The sequence below is a fragment of the Rhinolophus hipposideros genome (assembly GCF_964194185.1).
Source record: "Rhinolophus hipposideros genome assembly, chromosome: 2".
NCBI lineage: Eukaryota > Metazoa > Chordata > Mammalia > Chiroptera > Rhinolophidae > Rhinolophus > Rhinolophus hipposideros.
In genome coordinates this window covers 32,201,320-32,221,014 of record NC_138048.1, presented here as the reverse complement: position 1 = coordinate 32,221,014, position 19,695 = coordinate 32,201,320, and the positions used below count along the sequence as shown (strand labels likewise).

The following is a 19,695-nucleotide window of genomic DNA, read 5'->3' as shown; positions in this document are numbered from 1 at the left end:
AGAGCCATACAAATATGGCTGACATACATAAATGACAAGAGCAATATTATCAAAATTCTTTCATTATCATCATGAGCTACATTGTGAAATCTACCAAATCTACAAATATCAAATGCTGGTTGGCATTCAATTCAAATGGAACACCGACTGCAGTCACACATGTTATAGTCAGTGAGCCTTCTCCCCAGAGCAGAACTTGTTAGAGTCAGTCAAAGACTGGGTTTCTTACGCCATTCAACACCAAACTGGAGGGTGCCTTCCTGTGTAGAAGGGCCAGTGAGCACAGGAGAAGGGAAAAGCTCATGACTCCCAGAATGACCGTTCCAGATATCAGTGCACCGGTGACAGCATTCAGCTGGAAAGGAGGTTGATTTGGAGAACCTGCAAGTAATAAAACACACAGTGGAATGGTCCAATATCAGATTCATCTCACCTTATCCCATTTTTATATCTGCAAAACATCTGTCATCACTATCTTGTAGAATAACATCATGACACTGGATCATGAAACAATCTGACTGTAATGCAATCCAATAACCAAAGGATAATATGGTTTAGAGGCTTGGTATCCCCTGGGCAACCAAAAAAAGAGAAAAAGCCATCTATAAAAATTCCTATAAAAATTGACCAACAGGTCACATATGAGTTCAAAAATCCTCAGTGAACTATTATTTAAAATATAACAAACTTATAAAAGCAGATGTCATTATATTTAGTTGATTATAGTTTTGTAACTAATCACCAAAAATATCTAAAATTTTTTTAAATACTTTAATTTTCAATATCTGTTAGTTATCTTACCAAGCTGTGAATTGTTTGTTGGAGTCTCATCTGGAGGGAAAAAAAAGAAAAACAACATGTGTCTCCACAATATTTATTATATTCTATATATTTATTATATTGATTATATTTCTATAATTACTTTTTATAGATATGTTCCCTCACCTTCACCCACAAGCTCCATGGGGAAAGCAATAATAAAAATGCTTTTAAACCATTCTGTTTTCCCATTTTCTATTCCACATGGCCAAAATTTCATCATCTGTCTGTTTCCCAAGCCCACACCCTGCCGGTGCCCTGAGTATACAAATATAATCACAATATATATTGTGCTATACTCTTTCCTGCCAATTTTGCTTCATCATTATCTTTTCAATCATGTTAGTGGGGCCAATAATTGTTAACAGCTATTACATTTTTTATAGCCCTATAGCATGCCATTTTTTATTCTATTATAGAGAAATATTCATTATTTAGTGCCGCTCTATTTTAAGAGTTGCCAATTTGTGGAGCATAATCTGCAAAAACATCATTTTAAGTTCCAAGAAGATAAATTCACACGAATAACTAAATGAAAGGAAAACAGGACGTCTGAGCCTGAGTTGTAGTTTTATTTGCATTTGTGAAGTAAAAGATTGGAACTGTTGATTTTTCACTTTTCCCTGGAAAATGTAATCATAGATGCAATGAACACTTTTACTAGGCTTCCCAATTTTTGTTACCCATTTTGTAGTCATATAGCAATTAACCCTCAAGCTTTACAGTGAGTGGATTTCATATTTGTATTTAAATATGTGGGTGTGCATGTGTCTGAGGGTTTGTTATTTGAAACGTAAAATGTGTGCAGTTGACTGATTTTGGAGTATAAATATTATTACAATTAATATGTGTGTAGTGCCATACAGGCTACAAAGTGCTGTTCCATATGTTATCGCATTTAATCCTCATAATAGTCGTATGGTTTATATATGATTACTAACCCCATTTTACAGATGAAAAAACTTTCATCTGTCACAGCCTCCATGATAAAGTAAATATGTTTAAATAAAAGCTCACTTTCAGTATCCTTTTTCTAAAATAATATAAACTAGCTAAGTATGGAAAATATTTTTAGTCTATGAGATGAAATATCTCAAGCTACAAAACTCCAGTATTAGTATTTAAAATCACTGCTGGGAGAACCTGATGAGATATTTATAAAACATCTAATGCCATTTCTTTTCAGACATGAATCTTTGCAGAAATGATGCTACTACTCTTTGATCCCTACAGGATAATGCCCAAAATTAACAGAGCACACATTGACAGAATTCTCTAGAATGGTGCAGTGCACTGCTATAGGACAAAAATAAAAACAGCACCAAATTTCCTTATAGGGTACCCTTAGGAAAATCCAAACCTCCAACCAACATCATTTTATAGACACTTTCTTCTCATGGAAATAAATGGGATAAATGAATAATGTGTGATTAATTCATCCAAAATAGAATGTACCCCTTTCCTAAGACAAACTGCCTCACTGAAACATGGAAAGAATATATAATGCTATAAAATTCCTTTTAAACAATTATAATTTATTTAGAAATCACACCATTTGCTTTTAAAAAATGGTTCTATTAAAGAATAGAAAACATGTTTCTCTTATTTGCCCCAAATTAGGCAAAAGTGCTTTGACAGGAAGCCCCCACTATTTTCTGCATCCTGAGGTGAATGAAAGAAGTCAGACTACCCCCTCCTGTTCCACATTATCACCAACACTTTTGTAAGAAAAATATCCCAGTTGTCACCCATGAGGACTTGGCTCTGAACAAAATCCCTGCATGAGGACAAAATACCAAATGACCCATTCCAGCTCCAAGTTCCAAGACTCTGAAAAAGCAAAAGCACCCTACCTTTGACAGATGGCTAAACTCAAAGCATGTAATATTTGAATAATGTTTGGAATTGCATTTGATAGTGGACAGAGGTAGAGAGAATAACTTTATCTGGCTGCTATTTCTGGCATCCTGCAATTTTAGTACTACTGCAATCAAAAATAAAAAATAAAATATTTTTAAAAAATCAAAGCACTGTCTAACCCAGAAAGGGAAGGTAGATATTTCCCAGGAGCTTTTTGTCACCACACTCTCCTGTTTTTCTCTCCCATCCACTTGGTCTTAATGTACACATATACATCAGAAGAAACCTTCTGGAATTAGAAGAGGTTGCAATACTAAACTTGGTGGGCTCTTCAAAAAACATAAAGTTAGCTGAGGATCTATAGAGAGAAAAGGGGTAGCAGCAATACCACAGCTGTTAGAAAGCCGGCAGTAGCAGATAAGTTGTCATTCTCTGTTTTTTCTCTTATATATGTAGTTGAAATAAATGGAAAAAAATGAACATCAGTACAAAGATATATGAAGAATGATTTTTTTTCCTTTTTTAGTATAAGCAAACTATTTTATTTAATCTTCAATTATCTATGTGGTAAAATGGACCACATATTTCCCGTTCAGAACCTCTAAACTTTTTTCTTTCTACCTCGTTATGTTCGTTAATAGTCTATCTCTACTTTTGGACTCTGAGATCCCTGTGGGCAAAGACTGTGGCCTATTCGCTACTGTACTCCAAGTTCCTACCAGAGTGTCTGTCCCATGTGGGGGCTAAATAAATATGATCGAATGAATTATTAACTATCCATGAAACTCAGTGATACTAATTTGGCTTGGGCTTCTCCATCAGAATGTATGTAAACAAATGGTTAGGTACCATTGGAAGCTCCCAAATGCTAAAGTGGTTTGGTAGGAAAATGCTTGTCGTGGGTACAGTTCTAGAAATTCAGATACAATCATTGAAAAACAATGGTTGTATCTGAATTTCTAGAACTGTACCCATGACAAGCATTTTCCTATCAAACCACTTTAGCATTTGGGAGCTTAAAAGAAGAACAGCTCAGGAATTTTGTGGATTTTGAATTTTGAGGATGTGAATATTTTCCTAAATCAATTAACAAAATTGTTTAGCAATGTTGGGTAAAACTAACCAAAATGGGTTTGATTTCGTTAAAACACAAAACAAAGCAGAAGTTCTGAGGTTTAACAACTTATTAAACTTCACCTAAGTCAGATGTCTACAGGAAAGGAGAGTTTCAATGAGTAAACAGAGCAAAAATTTCAAGTATCAGAGAGCTTTGAAGAGAGCAAATCAAGCCTGAAATTAGACTTTTCTATATAAAATTGGCCACCGGACCTGGAAAGATAAATTCTAGCTGACCTAAGGTAAAAATAAAGTGAAACTAAGGAAAGAAGTTAGCCTTGGTCATTACGCAGGACATTAAGTTTATATTAGATTTGCCTTTGGATGGATATGGCTTGATTTCTGAGTTCTGTGTTTATGTGGAATTTAAAATATATTTTTTGCCTGGATAGCATGGTATGATAGTGTAAACATTGTTATACTGTTACATATGTAAATGTAACATATGTACATATGTAAACAATATGCAAACATTGTCACACAGTGAGGCCACCATGATCACTAAGAGGAACACCCTATTGCTATTTATCAAAATTATGAAAAATAAATCCACAGAGAGTGAGAGAAGAATGAAAGGGGTCTGGAATGTTTGAACATGCTCTTTTCAGGGCTTTACCCGGGGAGAGACTGAGGCGACTAAGAGGCAACCCTAGAGCGTTGGGGAATAAATGACACATTTGGGCGGAAACAAGTTGAAATTAAAAAGGAAGAAATCCAGGCATGGCCTCAGTGGCTTGGTGATTAAAGGCATAGCTCTTTGAGGCTTTAACATAGATATTTTGGGTGGCTAAATATGGTGTGGGTGAAACCTACAAATCTGGACAGCTAGTCAGCTTTGATAGAATTAGAAACTTCTACTTGGTAATCTTTACTGAGGTTTGGGGGTCTTAGTAAATTTGGTATTTTTAAAAATTATACTAGAAAAATATTTAAAACGTGTAATATTTAAATTCAATAATAATAAATTCCATTTGGTCCAAGTAAGAAGGAGGCAAGGAAGTTAATATGGAGGAAAAGCCATCTACATAAACAGAGAGATGTCTCTTTCAAAGTTCTTTTCTTACAGCGAACTGACTCTAGATAATGCTCCACAGAAATAAAAATAATTCTTACTGTGCCTACCCCAAAACATTCCTAACTATTGGCAACAAGAGCTGAGTTTCCATGCAGTTTAATTCTATAAGCTATTTCAGACAGCTAGATAGAGGTAAGCGTTAGGCCTTTTACAAACCATGAACCAGTTATTTTCAAAGCATTCAAAACACATACTAAACCCTCAGGGAGTATGAAATAAGTTTGAAATTTTATATTTAATATATTTCTGCATTATTTAAAAAACCTATTAGTTTGTTTTTAAATTATGCTACGTCTACCAAAGTGCAGAGCAATGAATAATAAAAGCAATTGTCTGGATTTTTTTAGGCTCAAACCACTTTTTGCTTAGTTACCTATTTCAGGCAAAACTTTCTTTTCACTGTAGGATGGGAGGTATGGGAGAAAAGGTAAAGAAACATAATCTAATTGAAACATAATAATAGCTTTACGGCTAATAAAAAATAGAGAAAAGGTATTAGAATATAACCCAAATCAGAATTCTGCTTTTTAAAAATAAATTTAGAACTATAGAGTTGGAAAGAATCTTAAAGGCTATTTTTTCAAATCCTTTATTTTAAAAGTGAAGAAACATTTGCCCAAAGAAGTGAAGTGAAATCTCAAGTCATAGAGCTTGTTAGTACAAAAGCTAGAAATAGACCCAGTTTATTGCTGTTGTTGTTGTTTTACTTTGATTTGCATTGTTTATTACACAGATCTGTTTTATAAAACTGATTCTGACTTCTCTTGTTTCATGCTGATGTAAAGCAATATCCATTTGGAGAGAGAGGAGAGGGAGAGCGAGAGTGAGAGAGAAAGAGAATGCATGCATAAATATTTGTATACATGAGAATATATCTGTATAAACATTTGTATCCATTAGATTCATGAGCATGAATGAGTGTACTGGATAGGAGTATGTAATATTCAGGATCCTGGAAGGAAACAAATGGTACTCAAACTGGGCAATTTAATGAGAGTTTAATAGGACGATTAATAAAGATATACAGAATTCACAAGAGAAAAATCAAGTTATCTGGGCTATGGGATAAGGGCAGGGTATCCAGAACTGAGAAGTAGCTCTAGGGACACAATCCTCTGGCCTGATTCTCTGACAGCGCCGCCTATTGGCCAAGCCCAACTGGAAACTAGATGGCAAGGCAGCCGGTGGACACATTTCACACAGGCCAGTCTTCAGCGGCAGAGAGAGCAGGGCAGAGAAAGGTAGAGTGGATCCAGGAGACAAATGAAACAGTCCAGCAGGATACACTTTGTGTGTGCGTGTGTGTGTGTGTGTGTGTGTATGTTTAAAGGGAAATGTGATAAAGACAACATCCCTTTGTGTATAAGTTGAGTAAACAGGAAACTACTGTGAAATTAAAGTTGTTCAGCAGTTTATCTTGTCTCACAGTTAATTAGTGCTCTTTAGGAACCACTTTGAGCTCTCCTCAGAAGTCAAGTAACAAGCCATTTTGGAACTATCTGTTACTACACACAGAAGGGGGCGGGGCACTCTTACCGCTCCTAGTGATAATGGGACCCGCAGAGAGGATGGCATTCCCAGAAGTGCTCTGGGGGCTCCAAGTGGTCCTACTCCCGGCATCTCTCCTTTCTCTGTGGCTGCAAATCTGAGGAGTTAATGAAAACAAATGAAAATCCACACCGGCACAAAATTGTTTCTTTATGGCCATTTGGAAAGCAGATTCTTTTGGAAGAGATACCACATGTTTAATTTTATTCATTTACTTCTGTGCATTTATTTAATTACTTTGCATATAACTGCTACAGTGTTTCTTATCCTGGCTCGGGCCCCATTTCTTATTTCCTACCGCTGTAATTGTGCATTGCCTCATTAATTTACATAGCTCAGTGGCTCTCCTGAAAAAGAGCTGTGTTTATCAAACTTTTCCACTTTTATTTTTCTCAAGGCTTTACTAAATCTTTCCCTGAAATGTTGGTCAGCACAGAGTCAAAGTACTGTGAACTCTCCATTTAACCCCATCTGATATTGCTACGTAGCTAGGACTAAATTAACCAATGACTACAAAGAAATGCGTGAATTTGAACATAATTATGAACATACTAAAGCCATTTCAGATTTAAAAATACGCCTTCATTTTTCACAGGTTAATACTCATGTGACTCTGGGGAGCCTGTCAGAAATATAATCCTTTTATTCACTGGTAAACGGATCTATATTTTATATGATGGCTGTAAGCAATTCAGATCCACACCTTTTATAGCTTTTAGCTTTTAATCCAATGGCTTCCCAGGCCATCTCTTTCCAGTCTCTCTTTCTAGTGCCAGCTCTGCCTCCTCCTTGGCTTTTTCCCACCATCTTCCCCTCTGCTCCATAGCCTCACTGAAGGATTAGAAGTCACCTGGTTACTCTGTTTTAAGTGTCTGTGACTTTGATCATCTTTTGTCATGAAGCGTCTCTCATGCTCTAGATCTGTCTTCAAAGTCACAGCTCAAGGTTCATCTCTTCCACCAATCCTCCCACTGCCTCCTGCTTTATCTCTCTCATAATGATGAGTACTACCTCTTACTACAGCCCACTTCTGTCTATGTTTGCCTTTGTACCATAACATTTTTGTGTTGTTTTATTCCATGACTATCTCATGCTCCTAAAAATAAGCTAACTGAATTCAGAATTCATTCATTCTCAGTACAAGGCTTGGCACAAAGCAGGCATTCAATAGATCTTTACTGAATGAATTAATAAATCTTGTTTCAAATAGTTTAACCTGATGCATATCCACTCTCCCTACAGAAATTAGTTCCTAACACTTGATAACCTTTCAGCTTAGATAAATTTGACAATTTAGAATAAAGTTGCTAAAAAACATACTGGCATAAGGAAGGGACAGTCATCAGCTCTGCAAAGCTTGGTAACACAGTGCAGGAAGACAGTGGACATTTTCTGATTCTTGTGTTTCACAAATCGGAACACTTCAAAGGAAAACCGGCCCTGCTGGCTTCTGCCATTTTCAATGACGGTGGTCTGAGGGTCCTTGTCACAGCTACATTTTAGGGAAGGGGAAAACAGGAAATTACTGGAAAATACCAGCCCACTGGGGCTTGTAAATAAATTTCTGCTCTGTTAAGGGTACCCCGCTACCTTAAGAGCCAACAAAATCGTGCCATGTCAGAGACATTTAACAAGAGAATAAGCTCACACAACAGATACCATAAGAATGACCTAGATCATAAAACATAAATAGATCAGTTTCTGGATATAATAATACCATCAAATTTTAGAGGTAAATTCACATGGTTCAAAAATCCAAACAGTATACGAGGTCAGACAGTTAAGTTCGTGAACTTGTTGCAACATTTTGCTAACCCTTTTTGGTGTCAGAGGGATTAGTTATTACGAATTTGTACCAACTGGACAAACAGTTCACCAAGTTTACTATTTGGAAGTGCTGAAAAGGCTGCATGAAAATGTTAGACGACCTGAACTTTCCACCAACAATTCATGGCTCTTGCATCACAACAATGCTCCAGCTCACACGGCACTGTCTGTGAGGGAGTTCTAAGCCAGCAAACAAATAACTGTATTGGAACACCCTCCCTACTCACCTGATCTGACCCCCAATGACTTCTATCTTTACCCAGAGATAAAGGAAATATTGAAAGGAAGACATTTTGATGACATTCAGGACATCAAGGGTAATAGGATGACAGCTCTGATGGCCATACCAGAAAGAGTTCCAAAATTGCTTTAAAGAGTGGAGTAAGCGCTGGCATTTGTGCATAGCTTTCCAAGGAGAGTACTTTGAAGGTGACCAGAGTCACAGCACCATAGCAATGAGGTATGTAGCAGTTTTTCTAGGATGAGTTCGCAAAGTTAACTGTCTGATCTCAGATATAGTAAAAAGTCTCCCTCCTGTCTTTGTCCTTGTCCACACCATTCTATATCCACATCTGTCTATGTCTGCCTTTGTGCCATTACATTTTTGTGTTGTTTTATTCTATAACTATCTCATGCTCCTAAAAATAAGCTAATTGAATTCAGAATTCATTCATTCCCAGTATAACGCTTGGCACAAAGCAGGCATTCAATAGATCTTTACTGAATGAATTAATAAATCCTGTTTCAAATAGTTTAACCTGATGCATATCCACTCTCCCTATAGAAATTAGTTCCTAACACTTTTCAGCTTAGATAAATTTGACAATTTAGAATAAAGTTGCTTGGATAAACTTGAATAAACTTGTATTGCATCCTCCCAGACTATATGTAAATAGAAGCAGAAGGAATATATTCTCATTGTTGCCTCCTTCTTAAACAAACTATAGCACAGCCTATATTATTTTGTTCCTTGCCGTTTTAAAACTTAGCAATTCATCATAGAGATCTTTCCGTATCCAGCTTAGTGAACTTCCTCATTCTTTTTCCACAGCTAAAGAGCATTCCATCGGGCATGTGTGCCAGAGTTTACTTAGCCAGTACCTATTTCTGTACCCTTGCATTGCTTTGAATACTTTGCTTTTTACAAAAAATAAATAGCCTTATAATACATCCTTTTGAATGTGTGCAGGATTATTAGTACAATGTAGCTGTGAGATCATTTAATATATTGTGCCACGTTGCCGTCCATAAATATTACTATATTTTGTGCTTCCTCGGTTATGTATGCATTTTTCTTAGTGGAAATGAGTATGTGCGTCTTTTCAAATACATGAGAGCCATTTGTGTTTCTTGATCTGAAAACTGTTTATTCTTTTGCCCAAATTTCTGTTGTGTTGGACTTTTCTTTCGGATTCCTACAAGTTCTTTATATGCTAGGAAGAGGGGTGCCTTGGTTATTATATAAATTGTTTTACTTTGTTGTTTGGCTTTGGACATTTCTCACTGTGTGTGTGTGTGTGTGTGTGTGTGTGTGCATACTTGTACACACGCTTACAGATTTATTTGTATGTTAAATGTTAATATCTTATTTTATGGCTTCCAGTATTTGGACTGAAGACAGATTTTGCTTACTCCAAAGTTTTAAAAATCTTTCTTATGTGAATATGTTTTCTTCTATCACTTTTAAAGCTGTAGGGAATAATATATGTAAAGTTTATTATGATGTGTTAAGTGAAATATAGATCCAATGCTGTATTTTTCTCATGGTTATCCATTGTCCAGCACTATTTTTAAAATATTTGTTTCTCCCACTGATTTTTGATATCACAGTCTACCATATAGTAAAATCCCATATGTATCTATTTCTCAGCTTACTATTCTAAACTTTTTTTTGTCTGTGTTTAGTTTTGCATAGTATCACATTCCTTTAATAATGTTAGAGCTTTTTTAACTATCATCTCTGGTAGGATCATACCCTCCTCATTTCTATGTTTTTATTGTTTCATGGATTTGTCCTTTAATTCCCTTTTTTCTTGATTACGTTAGTTTGTAGTTTCTCTATTTTATGTTTTTTTCACAGAAAATACCTGTTCCTTATTTATTGCAAAATGTTGACTCATATTTCCATTTCAATCCAAGTGTTATTTAAGAGTTTTACTCTTCCAAGTTGTGGTGACTTTCTGTTTTCTGATATTGTTATAAATTGCTAGCTATCAATATATAGCTTACTTACTGTGTCATTTAGATGTTCTACATCCTTACTTAATCGTTGGCCACCAGAACTAAGTTTCCTGAGACAGTGTAATTAAAATCTCCCATTTTTATTATGTTTCTGACTATGACTTTTTATAGCTCCCTTAGTTCCACTTTATAAATGCGTTGATTTTATCTAAGGCATCCTTTCACTATGTTGATATAAATTTCTTTTAATTTAAAAAGGTATTCCTGGATTATATTTTTAAATATTTGTTCTATTATTTCGGTTTCTTTTGGGGGGTTCCAATTATGCATACTCATATTACGCATGTATTGCCTTCCTTTTGTCTACCTTTTATGTCTATCTTTCCTATACTAATCCTTTTTATCTTTTCCTTTATATTTGTTTCTTTTTATTTGCATTTCTTATTTTTATCTTCCCTGTCCCATGCTGTACTTTCTGCTGTGTGTATTCTCTCTCCCTTGAATACCTTCTAACTATGACTTTCCTTCTGTAATACATTTGTTTTTTCATATCCATCTTAAATTCTCCTAATTCCCTTTTCACATTCTTGTGGCCTTACCTTTCACCTATCCTTTCTTATCTGACTTCTTACACGTCTATGTTTGTAACTATGATTACTTTTTAATTTGTAAAATAAAATTAATGTTGGAATGCTTTATTACAAATCTTATCTGTTCCATGGGAACATTCTTCCAGTGAGTTTAATTCATTAAAATATTGTTTATCTGTTATTTTTCCACATTTTTCTTATAGAATATAAGGAACACTGACAGAATTGTCTTTCCTATTTGAAAGAGTTGGATTTGCCAGACCTGCTATTTTCAGGGGACTTCTGTGGCAATGTGGAGTGTTAATGACCTTCCTGAAGGATTTCCTCAATTCCAGTGCTCCCTCTTCTTTTACAATCACAGAAAAGTTTTTTTTTGTTTTGTTTTATTTTGTTTTATTTGTTGTTGTTTTTAATACAGCATAATTGTGTAGCAGAGTTTTCTCTGCCTCTCTGAAGTTATTTATGAGGGTATCAGCCCTATATTCCTCAGGTCTAGTCTCGAGCCTGTTTCACAAGGGTAGGGCCTTTGCCTTGCTTCCCAGGTGATTCCTTCACCTTTAGAAGGCATATTTATGCTAGCATTTAATGAGATCTGCCACTTTGGATGCTCTGGACACACTCCTTCAGTCTCTATATTCCCCAGCCCTGGTGTCTTGTTGGACCTGAGCCCTGATCCTACCAACTTCCATCCACAGTGATATCTCTCCTTCTAGGTCTGCATTTCTCCTGGCTGTTTCTTGGAACTATGCCCCTGCGACCCCAAAGCATTCACTTTTCTTTCCTGCTTCTCTGCCACCTCTCCTGGGACTGCTTCCTGCAAACCTCTCCCTGCACCATTTTCTCTTGATCTTAACTGATTTTATTGACACCAAATACGTATTTTGGAATTTCTACAGCTTTTTTTCCTTTCTAGTATTACTGAAAATGGCATTTGGGGGACTTTTTCTGTTATGCATTTAACTCTTCTATAGTTTTCAACAAGAAAATGAAAAAGATTGAAGCCATAGTCATAGTAACAGATAGAAGTGTGATGATCGCATTCTAGATTATCAATTTGTGATCATTATAGATATTTAGGAAAATGAGAAAAATGTCAAAACAAAATGATCCACAATTCCACCATGCATAAATAATCACTGTGAACCTTTTGATGTATTTCCTTACAGTCTTTTCTATTGTATATAATATAAATGAGGTCAATTTACATGCAATTTTTTATGCTGATTCTTTCACTTCATATTTAATGCATTTAAATTTTAAGAGCTACATATTTCCAAGGATAGGAATATCGAGAAGACAGAAAGGGAAGGGATAAAATAGAATTAACTATTTTTTTCTGTTTTATAAGTTTATATGATTGCAGTGCCTGCATGAGCTCTCAACTTACTGGTTCTCTACAGTTCACCTAGCCATTTCCTTAGTGCTAAATATCTGGTTTGTTCCCATGTTTTACTATTTTAAATAGCACTGATAGACTAGAAAAATCATAAATATTTTAGAATATGTTTCCCAGTTTGAAAACATAGAATTAAAGAATATGAAATCTTTTAAGGCTTTTGATACATACTGACATTTTTCCCCAAAAAAATGTTACCCAAATTAACACTTCCAGAAATAAGATATAAGAGTGTCAGTTTGACCATACCCTCTGAACCTCATCTTAACCTTGACTACCCAACAAAATGTATTCTTTTGGTTTCCCATCATATCACTCCCACCCTGTGTCAATAAATAGCAGCGATCTGAGCCAACTGCATTTATAAGCATGATTAGAAGTCATGGCTTAACTCTCAAGTCTGTTCTGCTGTCAGATAAAAATGCTAAAGAGAACTGAGATGATTGAATGCTTTTATGATCAATGTCCCCTTTCCCCAAATGTAGATTACTTCCACTCTATCACTGTCTATTGGGGAATGAAGCTGAAATTATTGGCTCTGATAAAAAAGGAATGGTAGGCTATTTTATATTTTATATGAAATACTGATAAATGAAGAAAAGCATTTTGGGGTCTAAATTATCTAGACCATTACTTTAGTTTTACTCTTTTTTTTTGACATATGATGAGACAGTCTAGCTGGGGATAAATAGTACCCTCCCACTGCCTTCCTCGTGTTGTCAATAATATCTTAGTCATGCCTTTCCTAAGACAGTGAAATATTCCCATATGTCGTAAACATGAATAAAACATCTTTGATGGACCTAACTTACTTGCAACTTTCATTCAACCATAGCCTCATCAGCATTTCGTGTTAAAAACTGTTCTCAACTTTTGTACTTCCAGCTTTATAAGAACTAAAAGTTCAAAATGTAAAACTTTACATTTAAAAGCTATAAAAGTGCCCTATAATTTGTTTCTCTGACTTAGATTTTTCCATTTTAGTTATCTACAACTGGGTCTTTGCTATCAATGCAATACTTAGACACTTACCTAAGGAAGAGATCATACCGAATATCATCATTCGGGTTCCCTGACGGGGTTGTGTAGCAGTAATCCATTAAAACATTCCACCTGAAGAAAGAGGTAAGCAGAATCTAGAGTCAGAGTGTCCTACTGGGTATTAGTTACTAATCGGAGGCAAGTAAATATTGACAAATATCCCATGAAGTATAGTTTTCTATTAGTTATTTGCAGAGGATTCCTATTTATTAAAACATTCTCCTGAATTCAAAGATGTTTTACAATCTGCAATACATTGCCACCCTACAACCAGTGGGGTTAAGGCTAATACCACACACACAAAAATTGTGTACAAGGCAACTGAATAGCCAACACATACAGAAAAAAAAGCCTGAGCTGTGTAGGTGCTTTTATATTCACTATGAACAATGGCCTTTTGTTTACAGAAGTTACTGTCTGTAATAGATGACAAAGGATATTGTAATACTACATACAGCAATGGAGTTTGGTGCATAAATTGTACACTCTAAATTATGCCAGAATCAGTGGAGGGTGGGGCTGGGATCCACAGAGACACTGTGTTAGGGAGAAGAAGCCATAAGGCAAACACACAGCCTTCATCCACAAGGCCAGATTGTACCTACATTTATACATTATTTCATTCCAGCTCTGGTATAATGACATTCGCTAGTCTGTGGAAACTGAATGCCAATAAAATAAAACACAAAAACATGCATTTAGTAAGAAAATTTTAAAGAATCACGTATATCCAAGAATAGAAATACCAAGACAGAAAGGGGGAAGATAAAGTAGAACCAAAATTCTAGAGTATAATAATCTCTTCAGGACAACATATAAATAATAATATATAAGAAACCCCAAATAAAGCATTTACTTGTTAGTTTTTTATAGAGCAGGATTGGATTTTTAGCTTTTGAATTCCCTTTCAATTTCAATCATTCTGAATTTTCTAAATACCATAGGAAAATTGATTGATTTAGGTTGTTTTTTTTTGCAGAGATGTTTCTGGGGATAATTTTATATAATTTTGACCCAGATCCTTCTGGAGAGAAAGTTCTTTGGTTTAATAAATTTTTATTTAATAGTAGCATACAGATAGAAAAGTACACAAATCGTAAATATTCACAAATATGACTGCGTCTCATGAATCATCTTTCAGATGAAAAACTAGAAGATTCTGGTATCTCAGAAGATCTCTCATGCCCACTTCCAGTCATTACTCCTCCTTCTCTATGGGAAGACTTGTTATTTTCAAATTAATGACGTAAAATGAGTGTCACCTCTTAATGTTTGTAATTTATTATTTTGAGCATGCCTAAGTGGTGTGGCAACGACAGTGTTTATGAAATTAAAAACAAATAAGTTAACTTTTCTATTCATGAGGGTTTAGGCAGCCAAAATATTTTAACCAACAAAAAATAAGAGTTTGAAAATACCTGCCATCCAGATTAGTGGCTTGTACAGCTGCAAATACTTTGGTTTTTAAAGGTAATCCAATACTTGGGATAATTAACTGCTGACTGTAGGTTGAATCCTAATGATGAAAAAATAAACAATTAATCCATTATTGCCTTCCCAACAACAGCACACTTACAACTTAAAAAAAAAAAAAAAGTCATATAGAGAAAGGGGCAAATTAACATAAACCTACTGAACCAACTCCAAAAGGGACCTAATTCATCCTCTGGCTCCTTGGCAGAACTGCCCTTAAACCATATCCAAGTAACAAATTCATTTTCATGCATAAATCTTTTTGTTTCCATAGTTTACAATATATGATGATCAACGTTCAGTGCATTTAAATGTTACTCAATTGTTAATAATCAGACAATGGTTAATATTTCATTTGTTTAATGTTCAATTGTCAATATTCAGTTTACTTAAACTAATATTCCATTTATTTAAAAAGTTTATTTAAATTATATTGCTTTAGTTTAAGCCCTTTGCCACTGGATTTATAGGTCTTTATATGCTTGATAATATCTCACTTACCCAAATCACTTATCTGGCGATATGAAATTATCAAATTTAATAGAAAACCAAGAAAGAGACCACATGTTCTCTGAATTGCCAAAATACTTGCTATAGAATTCCTGCACCAAATTCCTTGGTGGTTACTTGTAAAATGGTATCTCAGAACTTCATTTCTACCATTTTTGCCCTTATTTGAGATCTATTCTAGAGAGCTTATTTACTATATCACTCTCCAATCTACAGTAGATTAAAGCAGCAGGTTAGACATTGAGAAGTGACAACTTCAATATGATAATAAAGAAAAAGAGACAAAAAGTTTCAGAATGCAATAAATAAATAAATAAATAAATAAATAAATAAATAAATAAATAAATAAATCTCCTAAAAATGTAAGCTGACAAGTCATTTAGCATGGAGACAAATTGTTTCCTCAAAATGTAGTAACTCTGAAGATAGTGCTATTTCGCAGCAAAGAGACATTTTTAATGTTCATTTTGAAATCTCAAAGTCACCAAGCAAAGGCAAACTACGGAACATATTCTAAGAAGGCTAGAAGGAAAGCAACAGATTTTGATTTTGAAATTAAAACAATAATAGTTTATATGCTTCACTTTTGAAAAAGTTGCATTCATGTGAAATATTTCGTTCCCAAATAAACCAGATAAATGAGGGATTACCGTGTTTTCCCAAAAATAAGATCTTGCCGGACAATGAGTTGTAATGCGTCTTTTGGAGCAAAAATTAATATAAGACCCAGTCTTATTTTACTATAATATAAGACCGGGTCTTTATAATATGATATGATATATATGATATGATATGATATAACATGATATAACATGATATAGCATGATATAACTTGATATAACATAATATAATATAATGTAATACCCGGTCTTATAATGTAATATAAGACCCAGTTTTATGTTAATTTTTGCTCAAAAAGACGCATTAGAGCTAATTGTCCAGCTAGGTCTCATTTTCAGGGAAACACGGTATATGCTGTACCTATTTTCTATATTTTTGTGATAAATAATAATAGCTGCTCTAGCCATTTTTTATAGGTAGTATTTGTATTTAGTTATCTTTTTGGCTCTTTTCTAACTTCTCCAAGAAATTCACACTTCATTAACTATACAGCATTTTTCTCTTATACTTGCATCAATATTGCCCAAAAGAAACTTACTCCTTCACAAGTGTTATACTGAATGATATGACTCACCTGTGGTTTAATCATGAATAACCAAATTTTTCTTCCTAAAATTGCTTCTAAATGGTAATTCTCTGACTTTATTTTGGATTGTTGCCTTTACTCTTGTTAGTACAATATTGTCCCTAAAATCAATTATATTTGTTTTAGATTTTTAAAAACATTCCTATTTACCATAACCTTATTTCAGATTTACTGTTTCTGTATCTGCTGAGAAGACAGTAATAGTTAGGTACAATTCAAATTCACAAAGTCATTCTCACTTTCCATTTTCACAGAGGAGAAAACAAATATATTTCACAGAAAAAGGCCACAGTTCAACTTGAAATAACCTGCATGTATGGAAATAGCATAGTCAATAGTCATTGCTTCTCATGAAATTTTCCTAAGTACACATATTGAATCCCAGATCACAGAGAAATAAACAATTGCTCTGATTCAAATTGAGCACAACCTTCCTTCCAAATAACTAATCAGAGAATAAGAGCATGTAATATAGGTACGTAATACAATTTTTCAACATTCCTAAAGGTAAGAAATCAAAAACTCTGCATGTGAAATAGGAAGCCATGGCCCTTCATGGCTGTAAAATAATATTTAATTTGAAACGCTACAGTAAAATTACATTTCGGTAGCTAAGTGTTCATGTCCCAAACAAGTAACAAATATGATTTTGAATCAATTAATGAAAGGATACCTCAATTTTTTTCTCTTATAAATTACTAGTTTTTTTTAATGCCTTGTAACATGGCAAAGTATTATGATGGTACCATATTTTAAAAAGTAGTTTGGGGCAGTGAAACTCTTCTGTAGGATTCAGTAATTGAAGGACACGTCATAGACATCTGTCAAAACCCATAGAATATACAACATGAAGAGTGAACCTAAATGTAAATGACGGACTTCAGTTAATAATATGTCAATATTGGTTTATCAACTGTAATAATATACCCCATAATACAAGGTATAAATAATAGGATAAATTGTGTGCAGGCAGAGGAGTTATGCGGAAATTCTGTACCTTCAGATCAATTTTTCTGTAAACCTAAACTGCTCTAAAAAACAATCTTTTAATTAAAAAAATACTAGTTTGTGGGGAAATGGTTGAATTCTATTAAATAGCTGGTTAGTAAATAACTTCTAAAATTTAATTAATTTTTTATTTAACCATTAAAAATACTTTTATTGGAAAATAATTAAAACTGAGAAGCAGTCTGGTACTACCTATTTCATTTATAGTCTGATAACAAACAATTAGTTACCTGTTGAGCATAGAATTAAAATCTTACGGTTATCATCAAATTATAGGCTTTTATTTAGCATTAGGATTCTAGAAACTCTTTGAAGGATTATGTCTTGTTAGCAACAGGACTATAATATTATTTGTAATGATAAAGGAAAGACCTTAATAGCAATGCTCTCCTCAAATCCACACTTCTAAATTTTGATTTTCTGCTTTCCAGTGAGAGAATAGTTTAATTTCACAGAAAGGAATTATATCATTAAATGCCACATGTGTATAATTTTCTCTTTTTTAAGATCAGGAATTGTCATTTTTGTTTCACTCAGTTAAAACCAATTATATTGAACCCAAACCAGTCACCTCGATTCTATCTCAGGGAGCTTACACATATAAATCAACAAATAGAAACTTTTAATTTAAAAATAGTCCTCACAGCAATAATAAATATCTGGCCATATTGGGAATGAATATTGGCACATGTTTGCTTAGATTGTAGAACCAAGTAACTTGGCAGCTTCTTACAAAAGAAAGTTGTTTTGAAGTGGCAGAAAATCATACCAACAAAAGAGATCTTCTCTCCAACATATTTTAATTTGTTGTTTAGAACTCTGTGGTGTCAGACTACAAACTTACAAACATGATTTTTTTAAATGCCTTTGGAAAATATCCTACTACAATATTTATATTTCATTATATTCAAAGTATAAAGCACTGACTTTTAAATCAGTTGCATGAATTATAACTCAGTGTGGTGATGACATGAATAATAATGTAAAAATCAGATTCATAATTTATAAAAATGTTGGTTGATAGATTGAAAAAATGATATTTAAATCAGGCATTTAAAATGTATGAATAAAAATTTTTAATCAACATGAAAATATCATTTGGAGTATTAATGTTAGAGTTATAAATAAAAATGCATGTATTTTTCACTTTTTGCTGCCACTGCTGGTATTTACATGACAAAAGTTTAGACAATGCTATGTAGTCAACCCAAATTATTTCAGATGTGACAGAATTGACATCAGCCAAAACTGTGTTAAAAGTATTGACACATTCGTGACCAAGGAGGACTTCAAGAGAAGTATCATTTAGGCTTTTGCTCTCTTTTTAACCACAAAAATATTCCCCAAATCTTGACTCTGACTATGGCTACACATACATACACATGTACATACATACATACATACATACATACATACATACATACATACATATATTTATAGGCAGGCAGACACTTGGAGTAACTTTGCAGAATCATATTTATGAAATAAAATCTAAATCATTATCAACTTGTAGAAAACAGTGGAGGTTCTATACCTTTATCACTAAGATATATGAAAATGGTAGGAAAGAAGAATAAATCTTACCAAAGTATAACCGGGTTAATATGGTTTGGGGTAAATTTTTATATAAAAGTCAGTCACATAAATGGCTCCTCAAAACAGTGAGAGAAAATAACATCCTTCACCAATCAACTTACGTTATAAAGGAGCAGGTTCAAAGTGCTGACAAATGTACCATTGTTCTCTCTCACAGAAATCGCAGCTGAGGACCTAAAACAGAGTTAGAAAAAGGAAAGCACTGATGAGATTGTAAATTAAAAGTTTCAGTTATAACATAATGTCAGATTTAAGGCATTGAAATTTTTGAGTAAGCCTGATATACTTTTAACTAGACCTGGAGAGAGTGTATAGTTTAAACAGATAAATAATCAAAAAGTATGAGGGGTCAAGTCAAAACAAACTGTTTGTTATTATCTTTTTATTTATAAAGGCATTTTTTTTTCCATTTTGCGGTACCTATATGAGATATTTTGCACATCATTCC

The 19,695-nt window shown here is 34.0% G+C and overlaps 1 protein-coding gene across 1 annotated transcript in view; it reads right to left on the bottom strand.

The window, feature by feature from the left end:
- Positions 1-205: 205 nt before the first annotated feature.
- ZPLD1 (zona pellucida like domain containing 1) overlaps positions 206-19,695 on the bottom strand; it is a gene marked incomplete at both ends in the record, with an annotated part of 39,026 nt that continues 19,536 nt past the window's right edge. Inside the window, 7 exons of the mRNA XM_081063778.1 lie at positions 206-381; positions 802-831; positions 6,407-6,515; positions 7,739-7,910; positions 13,445-13,525; positions 14,872-14,969; positions 19,349-19,421. Of these exons, the coding sequence (XP_080919904.1) occupies positions 206-381; positions 802-831; positions 6,407-6,515; positions 7,739-7,910; positions 13,445-13,525; positions 14,872-14,969; positions 19,349-19,421 (739 nt within the window). The remainder of the gene's footprint in view (positions 382-801; positions 832-6,406; positions 6,516-7,738; positions 7,911-13,444; positions 13,526-14,871; positions 14,970-19,348; positions 19,422-19,695) is intronic.